Source organism: Bombus flavifrons, chromosome 9 (assembly GCF_040668555.2).
Source record: "Bombus flavifrons isolate JBK064 chromosome 9, iyBomFlav1_principal, whole genome shotgun sequence".
In the NCBI taxonomy this organism is placed as follows: domain Eukaryota; kingdom Metazoa; phylum Arthropoda; class Insecta; order Hymenoptera; family Apidae; genus Bombus; species Bombus flavifrons.
In genome coordinates, this window is record NC_138450.1 from 14770571 (window position 1) to 14790575 (window position 20005).

General features: G+C 42.7%; 1 protein-coding gene across 22 annotated transcripts in view; it reads right to left on the bottom strand.

Moving 5' to 3' along the window:
• Window positions 1-20005, bottom strand: part of LOC138183667 (protein muscleblind) — a 401637-nt gene that overhangs the window by 113508 nt on the left and 268124 nt on the right. Inside the window, exon 1 of one of the 22 annotated variants that reach the window (XM_069120938.1) lies at window positions 640-805. The exons of the other annotated variants lie outside the window; for them this stretch is intronic. Within the exon in view, the coding sequence (XP_068977039.1) occupies window positions 640-666 (27 nt within the window). The 5' untranslated portion in view covers window positions 667-805. Of the gene's footprint in view, window positions 1-639; window positions 806-20005 lie in introns of those variants that run through there. 22 annotated transcript variants of the gene reach the window in all.

Sequence of the window (20005 nt, forward strand, 5' to 3'; positions counted from 1 at the left end):
TAGCTAATTAACTCCGCTATTGTTACCCTTCCCTGCCTTCGAGTCTATCCACGTAGTCGCAAAACTATTATTACTCACGCCACGTTACTTCGTAGTAATTAACGAACACAGTCCGAATATTCTGACAGGAAAGGGGGATGACTCCGCTCTATTCCTGTTCTTTGCTTCGAACACCTTGGCAAACGTACCGTAATTCGCACGGGAATGTTTGATACCGTTGTACGAAACGTTGATCCTATAATCAGGTCGACTGGAATCTGAAATTTAGATATTACGAAATAAGATTTTCTCAGGCAACCGATTTCTATACGACCGAAACTTTATACGATATAAAATATTCTTGGGATACTCGTTTTTGGGAACAAACGACACCTTCTTAATTCTCTGTCGCAATTCGCCTTCGTTAGCCTTGTACGCTGCGTCTGTCAAATATTCCTAACAATATTATATATCGAGATATCGTATCTCGAACAGTTTTTTATACTCACCGCCTACGTTCATTAAGAAGTTATACGTGTATGAGTAGTTGTAGAAGCAAGCACGAAAGTCTTAGATGGGGTAATGTAAATTCGGTTACAAGCACGGCATAAGCCCGCAAATAATTAATTAGTAATACGAGAAAGGTACGGTAACGGTTACCTCGGTCCTTTCTCTGCTCCTTGACATCAGAGTTTGAAATTGGAACACCCTTTCTCCCTTCAGCCCCTCTAACTCTATCCCACGCTCTCCGGCTCTTTCTCTTTCGTCCCTGTCGTTCCCCGAGCACGTTGCGTCTTCGAACGAGACGCGCGAGGTGTCGTCGGTTTAGGTACCCTCGCTCACCTCATTATACTAATTATTTAAATCCCCAAACGGCACATTATATTAAGCTCCAGCGCACCTCGTAACGTCCAGCAGGTATAAATCATCGTTACCTCGTCTCGCTCGTTAGGAAAGTAAGGAAAGCTGCGCTGATAAACGGCCAGGATACATCCTCCAAAGAGAAGAATCGGCGTTTCTTAGATCTTGAATTCGCAAAGGAATCGAGAAGAACGGTTCGTTTCCATTGAAACTTGTATTCCTCTTCTTCTAAATTATCTAAGACGTGCTCGATTCTCTTTCTAACACTTTTCGAAACAACGTACCCATATTTGATCTAGTCCATTTACAAGACGAAAGTCGAGAATGTCTTTACGCTCAAGTTACGCGGAACAAAGTTCGAAGTTTTCAACAAAGAAAGTCTTCACATTCTTAAACTTCTCGACTTTCTAAATCTATATCAACGAATATTACGACATTTCTCTTCGTTCCTTTTCACTTAAAACTTACTTATGGCAATACCCATGGACAGAAAATAATGAAAAATAAAAACCCTCGTCGCGAACTTTATCGCGCAACTTTCCTCGATGTGCAAACTTACACTACAAACAAGGTTGCATGAAATATTTCAATGAAAAAACAATGATCGACGAGGAAGCTTGGCGCGCGAACTAACAACCCGCGATGTTAAATGAAAAGCAACCAATCTTTCCTTTATCGAGCGCCGAGATGGAAACGCTAAAGCCTCGTTTCCGTGCTCGTGCCATAAATGTTAGATAAAGACGTGACTATTTGCAGATAACATCGACGTCGTTCGCTCCTGGAAATACCATAGCTCCTGGTACACGAGCGTGTTCTCTAGATCTCGTGTCCGGTCATTTAGACGCGTAATTCCATTTCGGGAATTGCTCGCGTTAGAATTCATTCGGGATTCGCGACTTTGCATATGCCGAGTGTCAAAAGATCTCATAAATGGAAATAGAAACTTAACGCGAAACCGATGATTACGAATTTCAGACGATTATAAAGGATCGTATCAATAAATATTCCGTTTATCTTTCCATAAATTATCCAACTGTAAATTGTCGAACCGTCTGAATAAATTATTCTATCAAACTAACGTTAAAATCCTACAGCCCATACCGTAAAACCCGAAACCCTACAAAACGAAACACACCGCAAATAAGAAATATGTAAGGTGGCAGTCGTATCAGCCGAGTATATAGGTGGCCTCGCGTCTAAATCCTCGAAAAACCTACCAAATATCTTTTCTCATTGTGGAGACGTTACCCTAGTCCCTAGGAGAGGCATAAAGAACTAGCGAGAACCGACGAGGAATCGCTCGTCCGACGAGCGAACCTTCCAGGTCCGTCATAAAATCGAAGGAAGAAAACCGAAGCAGTGGAACGAGTTGCCGGGTAGGCGTTAAATTCGGTTACGAGACAAAATGACGCGGGATCCCCCGTGAGTCCGGGTAACACGGATAATGCAAATAAAGACGAAATACGAAAGAAATGGTTGGGACGAGGGACAAGTGGAACGAAGCGCGACTGCAACCTCGTAAGACACTCGAAGCAGGCAAAACGTGAGAAAGATACGCGCCAAGAGGTCAGAGGCCACCCGCTAAGGGGTCTGGAACCCCTTAGTTTCACATGCCCGGCGCATTTCGGAAAACTCGAGTTCAGCCGGGCTTATAGTTGAAGTTTGATACGACGTTGACGGTGTGCGCGTTTAGTGAAACGGGTGGGACTCGGTACGCGGCATGAATAAAACATACTTAGTCTCGTAAAACCGTATCCTTCTCCTTTCTTTCTCTTACGTCTCCTTCTCTTTCAACCTCTTTCTTTACTTTGCTTTTCTTTTTCTTTCTTCCTTCGCTTTTCTTCTCCCTTTTCGAACAGTTGTTTCCCGTTCCGTGTCCACTTGTCGATAATTACACATCGCCGCCGATCATTTATATTCTACGATTTTCTTTGATTAATTATATAAAAGAATAGCGTCGTACGATAAAAATAGGACAGAGTACAGCAAGAAAAAGATACGATAGCTAAAGGTAAAGAGATATTCGCGTCGTCTTGGCAATAGAGTTGGTACTCGAAACGTGAAAGGAAATACCGTGACGATTTATCGACAAGATATACAAAGATGGTGGAACGAATCGAACATCCACCGGCAAAGGAGATAACGATTCAACAGTCCAATCGTTCGCGTAATATTCCATAATATCATTTCACGGATGCGATTCAAAGTTTTCGAGGAAACTCGAAGCGAGAAGTTACAATGGAAATTATGGCCAGAGCACGCCTCAACGCCGCAGCTGCAAGGGAAACACAGTGAATCAAACTTAATAATGCCGCCGAAACACCTGTTTGCCCGCTCTACGCTTCCCTGCGCTTTCGTCTGCCTCGACGCAACGGGATTTCTCGTAAAACATTATTGACTTCGTTCTATTAAAATCGAATAATCGTGTAGCATCAACTCACCAGAAAGCGAGTTCTTTACTTCTTTCCTAAGATCTTTCATTTTTATTTCGCTGTCTTATCCTCGGTTATCGATCGTTCGTCGGTATAAGTTTCGTTGCGTTACGAGAAAGGAAGCTAAATAAAAATTGATTACGTTGTGTTTCACAAAACTATATATACGATAAAGAAATTGGCAAGAACATATTGTCACGTCTAGTTCTCTAAAGACATTCATGGACGCTCAAATAATTTTCGGCGCATTATATAGAACGTGAGGGCGAAAAGATGTCGTAAAACAGATAGCAGCGGGAAAAATACGTAGGCGAGTTAACACCTCGAAAGATAAAGAGCAAAAGAAATGGGTTTAGGGGGAATATTTAAATAATATGCACCGTGCTTGATTTATCAACGGTGTTACTTAACAAATGCGACCGTTCTACGCTACGAGATGTAATCATTCAATTATCCAAACGTATCTCGCGGAACGTATTTTAAAGTGCTACGAAGCACGAAAACGGGGAAACCCAGTCCGAAGAAAAGAACATATGTAAATTGGCAGCTCGGGATAACCAGAAAGAAACTAGAGCAGCTTTCCTGGAAAGTTATTAAAATTCCACCTACCATGCCGACTCGCTCGACTTGCGATACTAGCCAGCAAAACACATGCATATATGTATGCTTTCTCCATCCCAACGACCAATTCCGAAATCGACGCAACTCAACGAATTTCCAGAAAAGATATTTTACCTTCTGCTCGTACGTTTCATTTTACTAGTTTCAAAAACTAGGCAAGAAAAAGAAGTACTAAGTAAGAAGCGTTACATCGTCAGCGAGATCGATCGTCAATTACTAAATAAAATTCAAAAAGATGCAAAGAAAAATGTTTACTTTCGATCCCTACGTAATAATCGACATAAATTTATGAGTTGATCTAATATAAATGTGGTAAATCTTCTCGCAAGCACGGTATCGTGTATTATTATTACAGTATCGTTTCGCGTATTTTACCGGTATTTATTCAGCGCAGCGCTACCCAGCGTAGTTGGAGATTCAATTACCTCGGAGCAGCCGGCCAATGAAATATCACGTAATCTCGCGTTTGAAATCGGCTCGCAAGTTTCCCGGCGTTTTCGGTGGCGGGTCTCTACGGTTACCTCCGAAGTTACGGCGGTCGAACGATTTCGTTGCTAGCAGCTGCCAACGAAGAAAACGGAATCAAACTTAATTTCGTTCCTCAGACACACCTGACTGTGGCTGGGTCTCGCCGTAGGCCGCGGTGCTAGCTTGTACTCTCATCGTCCTCTGCTACCGTGCGCGCGCGCTAGCGAACCTTAGACCGCGTAACTGACCGTGAAATATCATTCCGCAATTTCGTTTAATTAAAATCTGATTCAAAGTTCGCGAACGACCGGCCGTCCCGGATAATACTCGTTACGCCGGCTGCGGTTAATGCATCAGCGGAACTGTTCAACTTCTTCACCCCCTCCGCAGCGTCGTTTCGTTCCTTCCAGCATTTCCTCCCGTTATCTCCATTTACTTCTTCGCAGATTCCTCTCCTTTTCTCTTCTCCTCTTTCTTTTCTAGTTTATTTCGTTCGTTTTATTCGCAGTTGTTGCTTTTCTTACGAACGCTCTTGTCTTCTCTTTTTCAACTTTTTCGTTTCTCTGTGCTCGATCGGAATTAGGTTTTGCTTCGTAGAAGGTAGATTTTGAGTCGATTTACGGTATTCATGTAGTTTCGAGGATTTTCTTGGCAGGAAAGGTTTCTGGTCTCTGCAAGATCTGTTTTTCGTGAGTTACGTTTCCTTCGTAATTGGATCTTTCGTGTTCACCATCGTGGATGGTAGCTTATACTACTTTTGTCGAATGTACGGACATTCGATGCTAACGCAAAATAAAGTTACTTTTCCTATGTTATACCTCTGCGATAAAAGATAAATAAAGTATTTGAAGTATGACTCGCTATTTCAAGCGATTACTTTTTATCCGTATTTCGAATAAAATTTCTCCGAGCCTGGTCTATCTCTCTGGCGAATTTCGACTGCAGTTCCAGGAAAAATCAATGCCATAAAATTCCCGCCACCATAAAACCCAGCAAGGATAATTATTTTCCGAGTAGCGCAGCGACACGTTTAAAGGCAACTTTCCTCGCGGCAGTACCCATTGAATTTTTCAACGGATCGCGTGCAACCGCACCGGCACATTCGGTGCTCGATATGTCTCGAAGAAGGAACACCCCGTGTCTCCGGGATATTCCGCGTAACTACAAACCGGACTCCCTTAAGAGATGTCCTAAAAGTCTGCCGCAATAAAAACCGAGGGAACTCCATAAAATATCGTCCGCAGCGTTTCGTTCCCCTATCAGTTATCCATCCGTGGTCTCTCGGCGGATAAGAAGCGGCCGTATAAAGCGCCACTACGTCTGATTGAAATATAACCCGGATGATACGTATTTCTTTGCGCCGCTGTCCAACGCCTACACACGTTATACGACTCACGGTGCTTCCTTACGATTAAACTTTGACATTCGTGCTCGTTTCCCGTCGGATACGTTTGATGTAATACGGTCGCGATCGCTCCTTGCCGATCTTCTTTTCGAATTATTAAAAAATATGCCCCGTGATATAGTCAATGGAACCGAAACCAACGGGAATAGAGTTTACCAAAGGTTGGATTTTTCTCTGCGTGTTTCGAAATTAGGGAATATCTTCCCCTATCGTCCGTTTCTACAGTGGAATCCTGTAATTTTTTATCTTTATGACGATGAAAAATTGCGCGCGAGTGGAATTTTCCTCGATACTTGTAGCATGGAATTATGATATTGTTCTTAGTATTAAAGAGCATGGGACGCGTAAAAAATATACACGAGTTATCGATGTTATATTATATTGAAAATGTCTCTTTCTAGGTTCGGAGTTACTCAGTTTTCGGCATATAAATTATTAGAGGACGTTGGATTGTAAATCACATGGCACTATTCGGAGTGAAACGCGAACACAGCTAATCTGTAACAAGACATATCCATTTCGGAGTCATCCATTAGTTATCGACACGTTGAAATTTCGAAATATCAATCATTCTATGGTGTGTACATGAACGTAGTCACACGAAGATCTACTCTGACAATTATAGCATCAAAACTGAATGTTCCTCGAACTATCGTAAAATTGTGATACAAAAAAATATATATTTTTTTAAATAATTTTAGCTCGCGTAAAAGCTTCAGGTTTACTTATTAAATCGAATTTAGACGAAATCATATTGAAAAGATAAATCTATTTTTTTAAAGATCACATTAATGAAACGAATATTGTCTCGGTAATATGTATCTAGTAGAGGGTAAGATACATCTTCTTTCAAATAATTTTTCAATAACTCTTTACCGCTCTCGTTGCATATAATTTGTAACTTTCGACTTATAAATTTCGCTAATAGTTGCGATTCGATTGTGCAAGGACCTCTGATTTCCGCCTTTCGTGCTATTTCGAGGAATTAACGCCCAAAGCTACTTTATACCTCAATGAACATCCGATTTTCCCATCTTTGTGCCAAACGTTCCACTTGCTCACTGTCTTGCACGTAACATTATACATACTTATTAACCCAACAGAACAGCGCGGTTTCTACAAGCCAAATTCGACAATTTGCGCCGTGCACTGTGCAATACGCAACAAAATGCAATTTTCCGGCAGCAAACGAACCAACCACATACAAAGCCGGTAGTTCGTTAATTCTACATCACGGAAAATGCAAATACTTGCCCGACAAACGAAAAATAAATTTTCTGATCTCTAACAGCTGCGGGCCAAACTGTGCTTTAAATTTATTACGGTAATTTCAAGCGACGATATGTATAGAAGAATAAGGAAAAAAAAAGAAAGTAGAACGGATAGAATAAAAGGAAATGCATAAGCAAAGGTACAGTTCATCTGCTGATAACAAAAATATCTCTTGTTCTCAAGGAACGGCCCGAAAACGATGGAAAGAGGACGTATTAATAAAAATCATCGGATTTTCAGCGGAAACGTATTTACAATTGCTCGATAGAAATATTCCTTAACCTTGTCGTAACGCATACCTATTACGCATTGGGCTTTGACTCGAGGATTAAAATATTTCATTAGAAACACATTCACAAACGCGAAGCGCGTTCTACGATTTAGTAGAAGCTGGTACAAGCGAGAAGGGGTGAACCAAGGCTCGACACGATTACCAAGGGTAGATCCACCTGGGTATTAGAGCAATAATCGTATAACAAAGCCCGGTCACCCGATGGTCCTTCCGGGTGGAATATGGATGCGCTTTGTTAGCCGAGAATTTGTTGGACTATGCGGGTGGATCCGTGAAAATGACGCGAGAAGATCAAAGTCGCGACGCAAATTGTTACATCCGGCCCGCCTTAGCGCACAAATGGACACTACGTGACAAATGGACGACGAATAGTCAAAGAAACAGGAAGAACCGTCGACAGGCCAGTCGTGCTTTGTGCGAAATTTGGGCCACCGAATTCGTCGCGGATCCTTTGTTTCTCGCGCGTTCGATGGAACGACCACGAGTGCTGTAGAAAATTCTATAATCGCTAGATTTCTGATCGTTGAATCCAATTATTGCGAATTAACATCTTACGTGTCTTTTCCGTTTAAAATTTTTGTAGCGTGATTTAAATCATGCGTGAAACATTTGAAGCGAGAACGAACAAAACCAACGGGTCGTGATATTATTTGTACTCGTACACGCATGATTAATACTTACAGGAAATTCGTTTAAACAAAGTACTACTTTTACGAAAGATTTCTAACAAACATAATATGAATTTTATCGAAATTAAAACCATCGTGTTAAGGCCTGGTATTTGCATTTCATTTAAAATAATCCTTTTTAATCAATTCAATGTTCACGCATCCGATCTCGGTGAATATTAAAAATGTGTACTGCGGTAATCGATTAAATAAATATCGATGTATCTTTCATAATATTAATCGCGTTAAAATAAAGCAACCTATATATCAAATTTTCTTATCGGTTAATTAAAAACGATTTTTAAAGTATAAATATTTCAGACAATTTTTTAGAAATTTACACAGAGGATTTTGCAGGAAAAGCTGATTCGTGTCGGTGCAGTTTTGTTCCTTCGCTGCGTACAAAATTTTTATCGCCGTCTTATGAATATACTCGATCAGGTTCTAAATCGCAAAATGCAAGAAATCGTGGACGCCGTGCCCGAGGCTAACTTTCCGGAATCCACCGGCCAGTGGCACGCGCCATAAAGGACCGAGGAACTCCCCGCGATACACCTAAATATAGATCCGATTTATTATTGATACGGGATATTATTAAATCCGTTTACCTCGTTCTGCCGCTCAAACTAAGTTTAAATCTCCATCATTGATAGAAGAAAGGAAAAAAAGCAGAAAGTAAGCGAGGCCAACAAAACGAAGGACAGAGGGGGGTGGGGGGTGGGACGAGCTAGAACGAAACGGAAGAACGGCGATGCGACGAAGAAGAAAAGAGACGCGGCTAGAGCGGAAGGGAAAACCGTTGGAAGAGTAGAGCAAGCCGACGAATTTATTAACTTTAAAAGCTGGCTGCAATGCCGCCTTGTTGGAGGCGCTTTCATGGCTTTACGACCTGGCTGCCCCCTTTGCCTCTCTCCTCGATCGACTCACCCTAGCCTCCAACTACCCTCATCCCCTATCCAAACCAACCCACCCCTATCCCCTGGATCCATGATGCTCAACTTATAATTTTCTTTGAAGCTTCGTGGCTTATCGATTGGCCTTTATGATTGGAATTTGTAATAACTTTCGATCCGGGTGCCGTTTCACCGCACGACGATGCTCGTGCTCGTGCTCGTGAACGCGCGTGCCTCCACAGACACAAGAGGGGGTTCTACTCCCCCGGATTTCATATCGCGGTGCTACCCGCCACTGCACCTCCGTCGCCGCACTGCCGCCGCACCGCCGCAGCACCGCCGCCATCTCCATCGCCACCATCCCACTTTCGAGGTATGAGGATCCAATAATGGAGTCACAAAGATTTAGTTGCTACTTCGATGGTCTCTGAGCGTTTCGCTCGATAGCAACGGTGCCCGCGATAGAAAGAGTGGCCAATTACCGAACGGTGTCTCTTCCTACCAGCGCTTCCTTCAGACCTTCTCACGTATGACAGCAGTGATAAACGACGTTGACTGCAAAGCCTTCTGTCGGTCTCCATTCAAACTAATACCGCGAAAGATCGATCCTTTGCTTCTATTTCTTCGCGTCATTTCGATATCTTGCAGTTAACGCGTTAATGTAGTGGAATTTGGATGTTATCGCTGAAATAGGGATATTATTCGTAAAAGCGCCGAAGAGTCACTATTGGAAGTTTAACGTAAACTGTGAAAGTGTAGACTTTACGGTCTTGTGGCAATTTAGAAAATATTTAGAATTCGTAACGATAGTATCTTGCTCTTTTTTCGTATTTCAGGAAAACAAAGTCGATAGGTTAATTAAGCATCTGGAGATTAGAATGTTCGGCCAATTACTCGACTCGTTAGACCGGCTAGACAAATTTGCCTGACCGAGTCGGATATTCAGGAAAGATTAGCGTAGATTGCTCGAATGAAACTGTAAGACTTGGTGAAAGTCGGTTGATCGAATTACCGAACCTAAACGCGAACTTGGATCTTGCCAATTACCGTAGTAATTGAGCAACTTAAGCTACGAATAAATCTTTTTCTTTTCGAATTGAACGTCGGAGCCAGATTCCTTCGTACGAAGACCGACGGAACGGATAATTAAATCTATGTTTGAAATCGATTTTGTCATCTTCCTTGCTAGTGATACCAATAATTCCAGAAAGATCTGACTGACTTCGTTCGTGACGTTTAATTACATTTGCAAATATCTAATCGACCACTTAATCCAACGTTATGCACTCGATACGCATTCTAAAATCGCGACGCTGCTTAGCCGATTCGAAATTCTGCAACCGACTATACTGCACAAACAAATTTATCGATCTGCGAAACGATCGAGAGATACAAACTTCTCGAAGATTTGCCTTTTTCACCGCGAACAAAGTAACACGAAGCAGGGTAATTCGGAGGTCCGCGTCAAGAACAGAGTTTCCTGCGAAGAGCCAGCTAGCTACGATACTAATTTAATCTTTCTTCCAAACTTCCAGAACCATTGCGATTCTTTCGAGCAACCCATTCACCTCGAGTACTTTAACGAGGCTTTGACGAACACGAATATCGAGAAACGACGTATTCCGCCAAATGGAAAGTGCAAATGGTAGATAAGACGTATACACAGTGATAAACAAAATTTCGTTATCTTGTTTTGAGTTTTCTACCAAAGCTATCCATATGTGTTCGAAATAAATGAAATGTTCAAGTGCAAAAGTTAAAAGTAGCAAACACTCTTGTCCGCACCGTAAAACCTAAAAACACCGTCGACCTAGAGCTAACCTAAGCCTTTCGAGACAGCGCGGTAAAAGTCGAGCAAATCGAAATCGGGCAGCGCCACCAGGTATAAAATTGCAATAGCGACGCGTCGCTGGTGTGCAGTGAGCCTGAAGCGATGCACACGCGAGACACGTTGCAGTGATAAAGACAAACGACGAAGCAATTACGAGGTGCGCATCGGGCGGAATGAATAGTTGCCGAAGTAGCCAGGCGAAGCAAGGCCGGGAACAATGTTTCACGAAAGACGAATTGCGACTCGAAAATGCCGAGGACACGGGCTGCCGGTGGTCAGCTGTGCTCGAAAATGAATCCTTCAGGAAGATATTATATCCGCCTGATCCCGATCCATTCCGGAGGACAAGAGAATGATGTAAGGAGGCACAAGGGGTTGCCCGAAGGAGGAGAGCGAGTCTGCTCGAGCTTGGCTTTACGGGGATACCGAGTAAATGCCCCATGAATGAACGATGAGCCCTGGGGCCGAGGATCCACCGCCTGCTTCATTTCTGCCCCCTTCTACCGGGTTAACCGGCCAAGCGCGCCCTTCCTGCGAATTCGAATCGGATTTAGAGTCGACCCCGGTCCCGTGGCCTCCCTGGAATTACGATTAGACTGTGTTGTCGATGGATACGGATCCTTATTACCTTCTCGCCTCGGCAACGATAGCGGATCGTGGATGTGCGAATTTGAAGGATAATTATGGCCCTGATGAGAGCAAAAGGAGTTGGTGCGTGATAACGTAAAGAGGGATCTGGTTTCAGGATATCTTTGGTCGAGATAGAGATAGGTAACGAGTAATACGGACGATTCGCTTTTGTGGTGCGCGTGGCTCTACGATCTCCGGAACCAGATCAAACGACCAATAACACGAAGTTTTTGTCGACTTTGAAAAGTAACACGGAAGACGGGAAAAGGAAGGGGAACACTTGCACAAGAGAAAGGAAACTCAGCGTCGAGACGAAGGCCAGACGATTCGCGTGGGTCACCAACAGCAAGCGTGATGGACCGTTTTCCGATAATCGAGCCTGCTTTCTGTTCCACTAACCCTCCCCTCCCTTTCTCTCTGTCTCTGTCTCTGTCTGTTCTCCGTGTCTCTTTCGATTCGACTGACCGATCGTACATCAGAAACACGATGATAATTTACTATCTTACGATCGAGCCGGATTAAACGGATTTATTAACACCTGCTTCGTCGTTTTTGAACGTAAACGATGCAAGCTTAATATACCAGCGATATACTATATGAAATTCCTGCGTGACTGCCGGTTCACCGTCTGTAACCGGCCGACCCAGATCGCGACAAGTATCCTATGAATGCCAGGGATAATGAACGCGATTACGTTAACTGAATTCCCTCGACCTCGACGAAAGTTAATACGGTTTAATGTCGTTTTGTGAACAGCTGCGAGTTACCTCAGCGCGCAAGAATGGGCCACAATGACATTGAACGAACGACGGCAATTAAAAATCCATTCTCTTAATGTCGTAAATTAGAAAAGTGCAATTGATAAGACCTACGTTGATTTGAAATGAAGTAAATGTTGTAAAGGAAACTATCCCGTAAGCTTCTGTTGGATATATTTTTCACAGAGTTTAGAATTTACAATCTGAATCTGACAGAGAATTCGACGGATCTATAACATGCCAATCGAATTAAAATTTTAACGCTTTTCTTGAACAATCGATCGTTCACTCGATCGATCGTTTATTAACTTTTTCTTTTTAATTTGTTCGCTCTAGTTTTTAATTCTTTGTAACAAAAAAAGAACAGACAAAATAAATTTGTCGTAGATTAGTGAAAAAGGTGAAAAAGCGAGTTCTTTTGAAAACGCCATAGACTAAAAACGATATGAAGCTTCGAGAATTTGCTTGAAGCGTTCGAATGTTTTTCACTAGAATTCCACTGATTTTTGGCTTCTGATTTCACACGGGTCCGATTTCTATCAAATTTCAAGATCCACTTTTATCGATTTTTAGTGATCGAAGCTCGAAAACATGGCCCATATATAACTTTCGATGCAATTAAACGAATTACAACGATTGAAAATGTTTTCACTGTTTCTACCGTATCTCGACCGTCGATAGCCGTTTGAATACGTTTTTAACTGCTGTTGTCTTTCTCTTTATACATTTTTAAATAAATTTTTATTAACCGTATAAACTTTCGAGTTTCTCAAAGATTCGTTGATTGGACAAACTTTTTCAAACTTTCACAGCTTCGATTTAATTATTTCTCTGTTTGGATACGAATTCTAGGAACCCGATATCGCCAATGTATCGCACAATCGATTTTTCCAATCCTTCAAAATTCCATGCTTCCTTTCTTCTAATCTTTTCGACGATCTCTCGCACTAGCAAAAAATAACGAATCTACAAATTGGTGAAAAATATTCATTCTAATAACCGGCATGAATTCCAATTCACTGGAAAGCAATCCTTGTTCTCGATGTCATACATCGCTGGAATCCTGATTTACGAAACGAGAGTGAGAAACAGTGGAGTAAGATGGACCGTGCGATGCTATCGGCGTTATTTGGTGGCAATGGCGGTACAATCAACCAGAATACGTTAACCCGTCGATTGACAGATTCTGCTGACCGATAACTCGCAGCAACATCGACTCCCTAGGATTTCATGAAAAAAGACGAGACGAACAATCGGTCCAATAAAGGAGTAAGAGGAAGAAGAAGGAGGATGGATAGCGATTGACACATGAAAGATTCATGGCCTGCACCCGATGGCCACATCAGAAATGCCACGGGGCGAGCCCCGATTCGATTCTCCTTTTCTCCGTGTTTCGAAAGGTAGCTGGAATTACCGGGCTCCCCGATTGCTGCTTCAGCCAGTTGTTGCTGTCTCGAATCCAGCGTTTCCAGGCCCGTTAAGTCCGCTTCGGTAATCAGGCCGCGTTCTTCTTGGCTGATTAGTTGGCCGGAAATAAAAATCGCCGCGAAGGAGCTAAACTCGAAGGGAGAAGCGAAGAAAAATGAAAAAAGGAAATACGATGCTCCAGTTCCATTCAACCAAATATCGTTGTTATTTTTTTATCTAGATAAAAGTTATTTTTTATATAGATAAGAAAAAATGTTACGTATCGCAAATAAAGATCTAGAGAAAGTTGGATTCCAGAGTTGACGACGTTTTCAACGAATCATATAGATATAAATAATATATTTTTTTTTTTCAACTAGCCATTGAAAATCCGACAAAATTTACTAAACAAATGTCTCGGGGAAGAAATGAAAAAATGAAGGAAGTGACGAGAACAAAGGAAGACGGACAAAGACAAAAAACAATGATAAGGAGGGTAAGATAGGAGGCGAAGGGACAAAAGGTGGCAAAGGGTGGGAAAAAGAAAATTTGGCGAGAATCAAGACGTTCTTTCGACGTGGTACTTGGTAGCCTCTTATCGTGAAAAACGATACACGTATATCGGTCTCTGGAGAGAAGAGTTGGCGTGTATGTGTATATGTGTTTGTTAGGACAAACTCGCACACAGCGACGGCTGGTTGCGCTAGAATCTAAGTAAGTAAGTACATCCTTGTACTTCTCCTAGAGTTACGTGCGGGGGTTTGAAAATGGTCGGCGCTCTTATGAATTGGTATTAAAGGATAATTACGATGGTGATCCCAAGACGACGATTTATTACGTCGGAACCGGATTGGGAAGGAGCAACGAGGAAGAGCAATAACGTCCAGCAAGCCGTAATTCCATCGAATTGGTTTAAGATAAACTCGACCGGGTATTAATTCTTTTCAAACGAAATTCGACTACACCGGTTTTCTGTTTGGTCAAATTCCGTCAGTTTGAAATTTTGCCAAGGAGTTTCTTGAAATTCCGACGCCCCTTAATTTTTTAGTTTAAGTTTAAAATATATCGTATGCTATGTATCGTATGTTGTATATAATGCGATACAATTATAATAACAATAAATATTTGTGGTCACGGGAACATAAAAATATATTTACGACATCCTAATTTTACTGTTCGATCATATTCGATCAAACCAATGCAGATACTATTTTCGAAATATCTCGTCGGTCGATAGGAACAGGTCTCGTTCTTCTGGCAAATTTTCAAAGCGACTCTCCGTTTCCAGATCGCTAAGGACTCGAGATGACTGAAATGACGCGCGACGCAAGTTCCATCCTCAAAAATTTGCCGCGTCGCTGAAGCGCGCTGTTACACCCCGCCGGCCGTTGGCTCGAACAAACTCCCGACCGAGAGAGCTGGGAGCGCGTCCCCTGCCAAGAAACAGGGACAGACGGAAAGAAGAAGAAAGCAGGAAAGAGAGCGACATAATGGGCCGACGGTGATTTGTGAAGGGCGCAAAGTTGATTCAGGGGTGAGAACGGCACAGCTTTCGGCCGACGAAAATGAGCTGTAAATCAGGGATACCTGGGAAAACGGGTGTAACAAAAAGAGCTGCGCGAACGTACCGCCCGACAGATAGTAGATGGGACGAGAATCTGTAGAACCAAGGAAGTAGAATCACGCGACAGGAACGATGCGAGAAAAAGAAGATAGAAGTGGAAGCTGCGAATGATACGAACAAAGTATAAGACGGCAGGCTTTTGGGGCCAACGAAATCCCAAAGAAGCTATCTATCGAGAAATCCTTTTTCGATTCGACGAAAACATCGTTTTCTTCTCCTTCGAATAGCGAACGTATACTTTGGCGGTTATTCTTATAAAATGTTCGAGGTATGATTGTTTAAATAACGTATCGTTATCGAACTCGTAAAGTAGAATACGTATGAGAATCTTTGGGCAGAAGCAAGATCTTGGACGAACGTAAAGAGGCGAGAAAAAAGGAAGGGAACAATTGGACGAAGACGTTGCGGAGGAAGGAAAAAGGGAAGAGGGAAAAGACGGAGAACGCTGTAGCCGGTCGTAATCCGCATCGAAGCGAAAAATACGGTTTTTATCTTGAAAACCGGGGTTAGAAGGGGAGAGGCAGGTTGGATAATTGCGTAATTAATTACAGCTTTTATCCCGCGGCTCGTGTCGGTCCGTGGAAGCCCAGACTGCGCTACCTACTTTGCCGACCGAGCACCTGGGCGATCGTGATTTACGTTCGCCTCGGTAATTAACATAGATAGAAACCGGCGCCCCGTCCTCGCCAAACGAAAGTCTCAGCAACCTCTTTCCCTCCGCCCCTCCCATTTCCTGCACGATCTTCCTCCGCTACCTTCGAACCTTCAACCTCCATCTTTTCTTCTCCTTCTACACCCTTTTTCTGCCTCTTATCGCGAACCGTGACATCTAAACCTCGAAATCGCGCATCCTCCGGTCTTCTTCGAACGAACCAAAAAGTAATTCTAGGAACTCTCGCTTCTTTCTCTGGGACGGCGACCTATAAATCCGTGCTGGTTGCCCGAACACATGTAAAAACATCGTCTCCAAGAGCGAACGGAGAGAAAGAAAGCGAAACGCAGAGCGATCTTTTCGATGAACACGGGGAGGGAACGATGCAGGGAGACCGAGCGTGCCGTTCTCTTCGTATCCTCTTTTGTCTCTTTGCGAGGATTCCTTCGGAGAGGAGGAAGATTACGTTCGAAGATAAGAACGGGTTTTCTTAAGGCGAAAAGTGTTTTACACTGTTTAGATAGAAATAAAATGGAGCGCGAGCTATTGTTCACTTCGTTCGACCTGGAATTTTTGTAATACGGGATGTTTCAAAACTTTCCGTGTCAAAAAAGTAAATACTTGAAAAGGTGACGATAAGCGTTGGTCTCGAGAAATACTTGCGAGAAATAGTATTCTAAAACGGACGATGATAGACTCAAAAAGCAGAGACGCGACGGACTCGTATCTCACAATTCCTCGGTTCGGTGTCCATTCGTCATCTTCGCGAATATCGTACAGTCTACGGTTCAACTATACACAATTCTATCACCTTCGACCGTTCACAGAGACAAAATAAACTCGCGGAGAAAGACCTGCCACTTCGTTTTCATCTAAACGCTTACATACTGTACCCGAACTGGAATCGAAGCCGATAAAAAAGTAATATTGCAGTTGCGTGGCTTCAATTTAAATAATCCCGCGGTGGAGGGTGAAAATTTCTTTATTACGAACGCGCGGAGTTAAGAGAAAAGATCGGATTTAAACTCACGGAAAGAAAACCACGGAGAAACTTTTCCATACACTTTGCGAAACTGACCATTCAGAGGCAAGTCGTAAATTTCATTATAACCATCCGACCTGCTTTCAATAAGGCCAAGAATTTACGTCCCATTTTCTCCGTCTCTTTTCTTTTCCTCTTTTCTTTTTTAAGAACGCAACCTTATCCTCCTGCTTTGCACACCACGCGAAAAATAAAACGCAATAGAAGCAATTTACGCGGCACTTATTCCACGAGTAATAGAATTACCTAGTTATACGCGCGAATATTTGAGCGAGCTAACGTTACACGGTTAATAACGGCGTATTATGCCAGCTTGGCAATAAAACAAAATCCACTTAAGTTTGCCATTACACCTGGCTGCCTCCGTTCGAATCGTCAGTTGGTTATCTTCAAGCGATGTGGATCATTTAATATTTTTACGATTAACTACAAGCAGTAAATCCTTTCTCAAATTGAAAATGGTAATATTATGTCCTTTTGCAAATTGATTCTTTAAGTGCTCGTTAAAATAAGCCAACATGATCGAAAGAGAGAGAGAGAGAGAGAGAGAGAAAGAAAGAGAGAGAAAGAGAGATTCATCTTTTTAAGGTTTGAACTCTGCATTCCTCTTAATACTTACAGCGTTAAAAAAAAAAGCAGGATTTAATAATAAAAATTGACTAAAAACCCGTAAATGAAATTTCCTCTTAACGAGTTAATATAAAATACCGTTACGAAATCGGTGATTATAATTTTGATTAAAACAATGGCAAGAATGGTTGGCGATGAAAAAAAAGGCGATCGGAATAAAAGGAAGATCGATTCCATTTCCATCCTTGCCAGCGACCTAATTTCACTCGCGAATAACAAACTCTACACGCCTACGGTTCTGCGCGATATTTATCGCGTTGTTTACCAGAAACCCTCCCAATTTTTCGTCGTAACGACCTACGACTCTCTCGGAAAGCATCGCACGCGTTTTAACCCGAATGAGCAAGACAAATATTCTCTCCCGTTCTACGAAAGAAATATTTCCGAAAATTTCCTCTTCCACTATATCACGTCCCACGTGTCACGGATACTTTTCCATGGCCGTTGGTACGAGAAATTGCTCTCGATCGTCGAACATTCGGTAAAACTTTCATTGCTGCGCGTCGGTCGCTGTTCATCATCCAAGGGGTAACGTGGAACCACCTCATCTACATAGGTATCTGCACACGTAGGTAGACTGCTAGACGTCCTCGAGGATACAAGTGTAGGTTGTCGAATGGGGTGGGCAGACCAGGTTCGAAGAAGCTTCGAAAAGTTTCTCACTGGGAGAAAAACGACGAGGAAGAGTGCGCGGAGGTCTTATATGCTACGTGTCCGAGAGAACATCCGGAAAGAAGTTAGATTCTTAATGCCGATGTTCGAGCACTTCATCTTCAAAGATTCTCTCGCTCGCCCTCTCGTTTCGGTCAGGGTCGAACGAGGTGAGAGAAAAGTTGCCCGTTCGACTCGATGGCGATAAGAAGTCGGTCTATGTATCAAGAAAGACGAAAGGGCGCGCCTTTGATTCAACGTTCCATCTATTCGGACAAAGGGATCGAGAGATGAAGACGAATTTCGCTGAGAGAACGAGATAAAGCGTGTATGTAAATTGCTAGAGGAACGAAGGTGGAATACGGGGTAAACGGAAGCCGAAGGAGGGATAAAGTCGATGGTATCAATTTCATTCCGTGCTTCAGATCGATCAAATTGCACGACCTGAATAGAACATTTGAAAAAAGCGTAAATCCACCGATCGTAGATATTTCGATATTACGACACGATGCTTTTAACGATGAGATAAGATTTATTTCGTAATAAGCTATAAACACTCTTCCATGCATTTGCCAATAGAATTAAAACATTGCTTTGGCACGTAAGATCGGATCGATTACACATCGTCGGCCACCTAATGAATATTATGTGTATAACAAATGATTACCATCGATGCTCGTAACGTCGTAACGTCGTAATCACGTTATTCGGTCGTTTCAGACCTGTATTCAATTTTACATTAATGGCACTCGCGAACGAAACGCATAAATTTAGCTTATCATCCCTGTAAACCAATACGCGTCACGCGCCAGTAAATTACTTTTGCAAATCGTATTATCGAGGATATCGGTGAGCAAAGGGACTTTGTCGTATAAAAAGAGATCTCAAGAAATTGGTTTAATTCGATTTGTCGATATAATCTCTTCTTTGCCAATACAACCCCAACGTCGTTGTGACGAATATGTGTCACTTATCCGCTCACAGTACGCTAACGGTAAGGCGCAACGCAAACCCAAAATCTGGACTCGGCATTCTCGTTCAAGAACGATCGAACCTTTGAACGACGTCCTAGTCTGCTCTAAGCGACGCTAAAAAGACGTAGAAATGCTCGGATAGAAGCTCGTTTGGTCGTCTTCCCTTTTTGGCAAGAGCAACTATTATAGAGCGGGTAGAGGGAAGGGTAAGCGACGATGAAAAGTAAAAAAATCACGGCGTGACACGAGGATGAGACCCGGTTCAATTGGATTTGCAACCGAGCGGTCCACGATGTAGCTCGATGCGACCCCAGAGAGAACTTGAAAGAACTCGGGACGACCCTCTATGCACGAACCAGGAGGGAGATTCGTGACAGTGGGAGTGGGTGGGGAAAAGGAGATTTCGCGTTAAAAAACGCGGACGAGGCAAAGGTTAAGAAGAGCCAGCACGCGTCCGAAATCTTAAGCAGCCTCTATCGTCGACCGTACAGCTACTTTCCTCCGCTTTCTTTCACTCCCAATTTCTTCGTCTTCTTTCTTCGCTTTCCACTTTACCGATCCTTTGCCCTCCATCCCGAGTTCTCGCTTAACTTCTTCGATTTCTAGATATATCTACCCTTATCACGGTTCGACACCAATCTTAAGCTCGTTCGTGTGAATTTCCACTGGTCGTTTCGTTTAGCGATTTTAGGTAACGTTTTATATTCAGTGTGGTGGTCGATGGAATGTCAGGGATTTGCGAGCGACACGTTGGTCGTACGTTGCTAGTCGTGAAACGACTAGGAGCACTCATATATAGTCAGTTATAGTTCGAGTTATAGGATAGAAATGCATCATCGGATTAAACGGTTTTGCTTATCGACGAACGCCGCCACGATAAACGGACGATATAGTTTTATATTGTGAACGATGTAA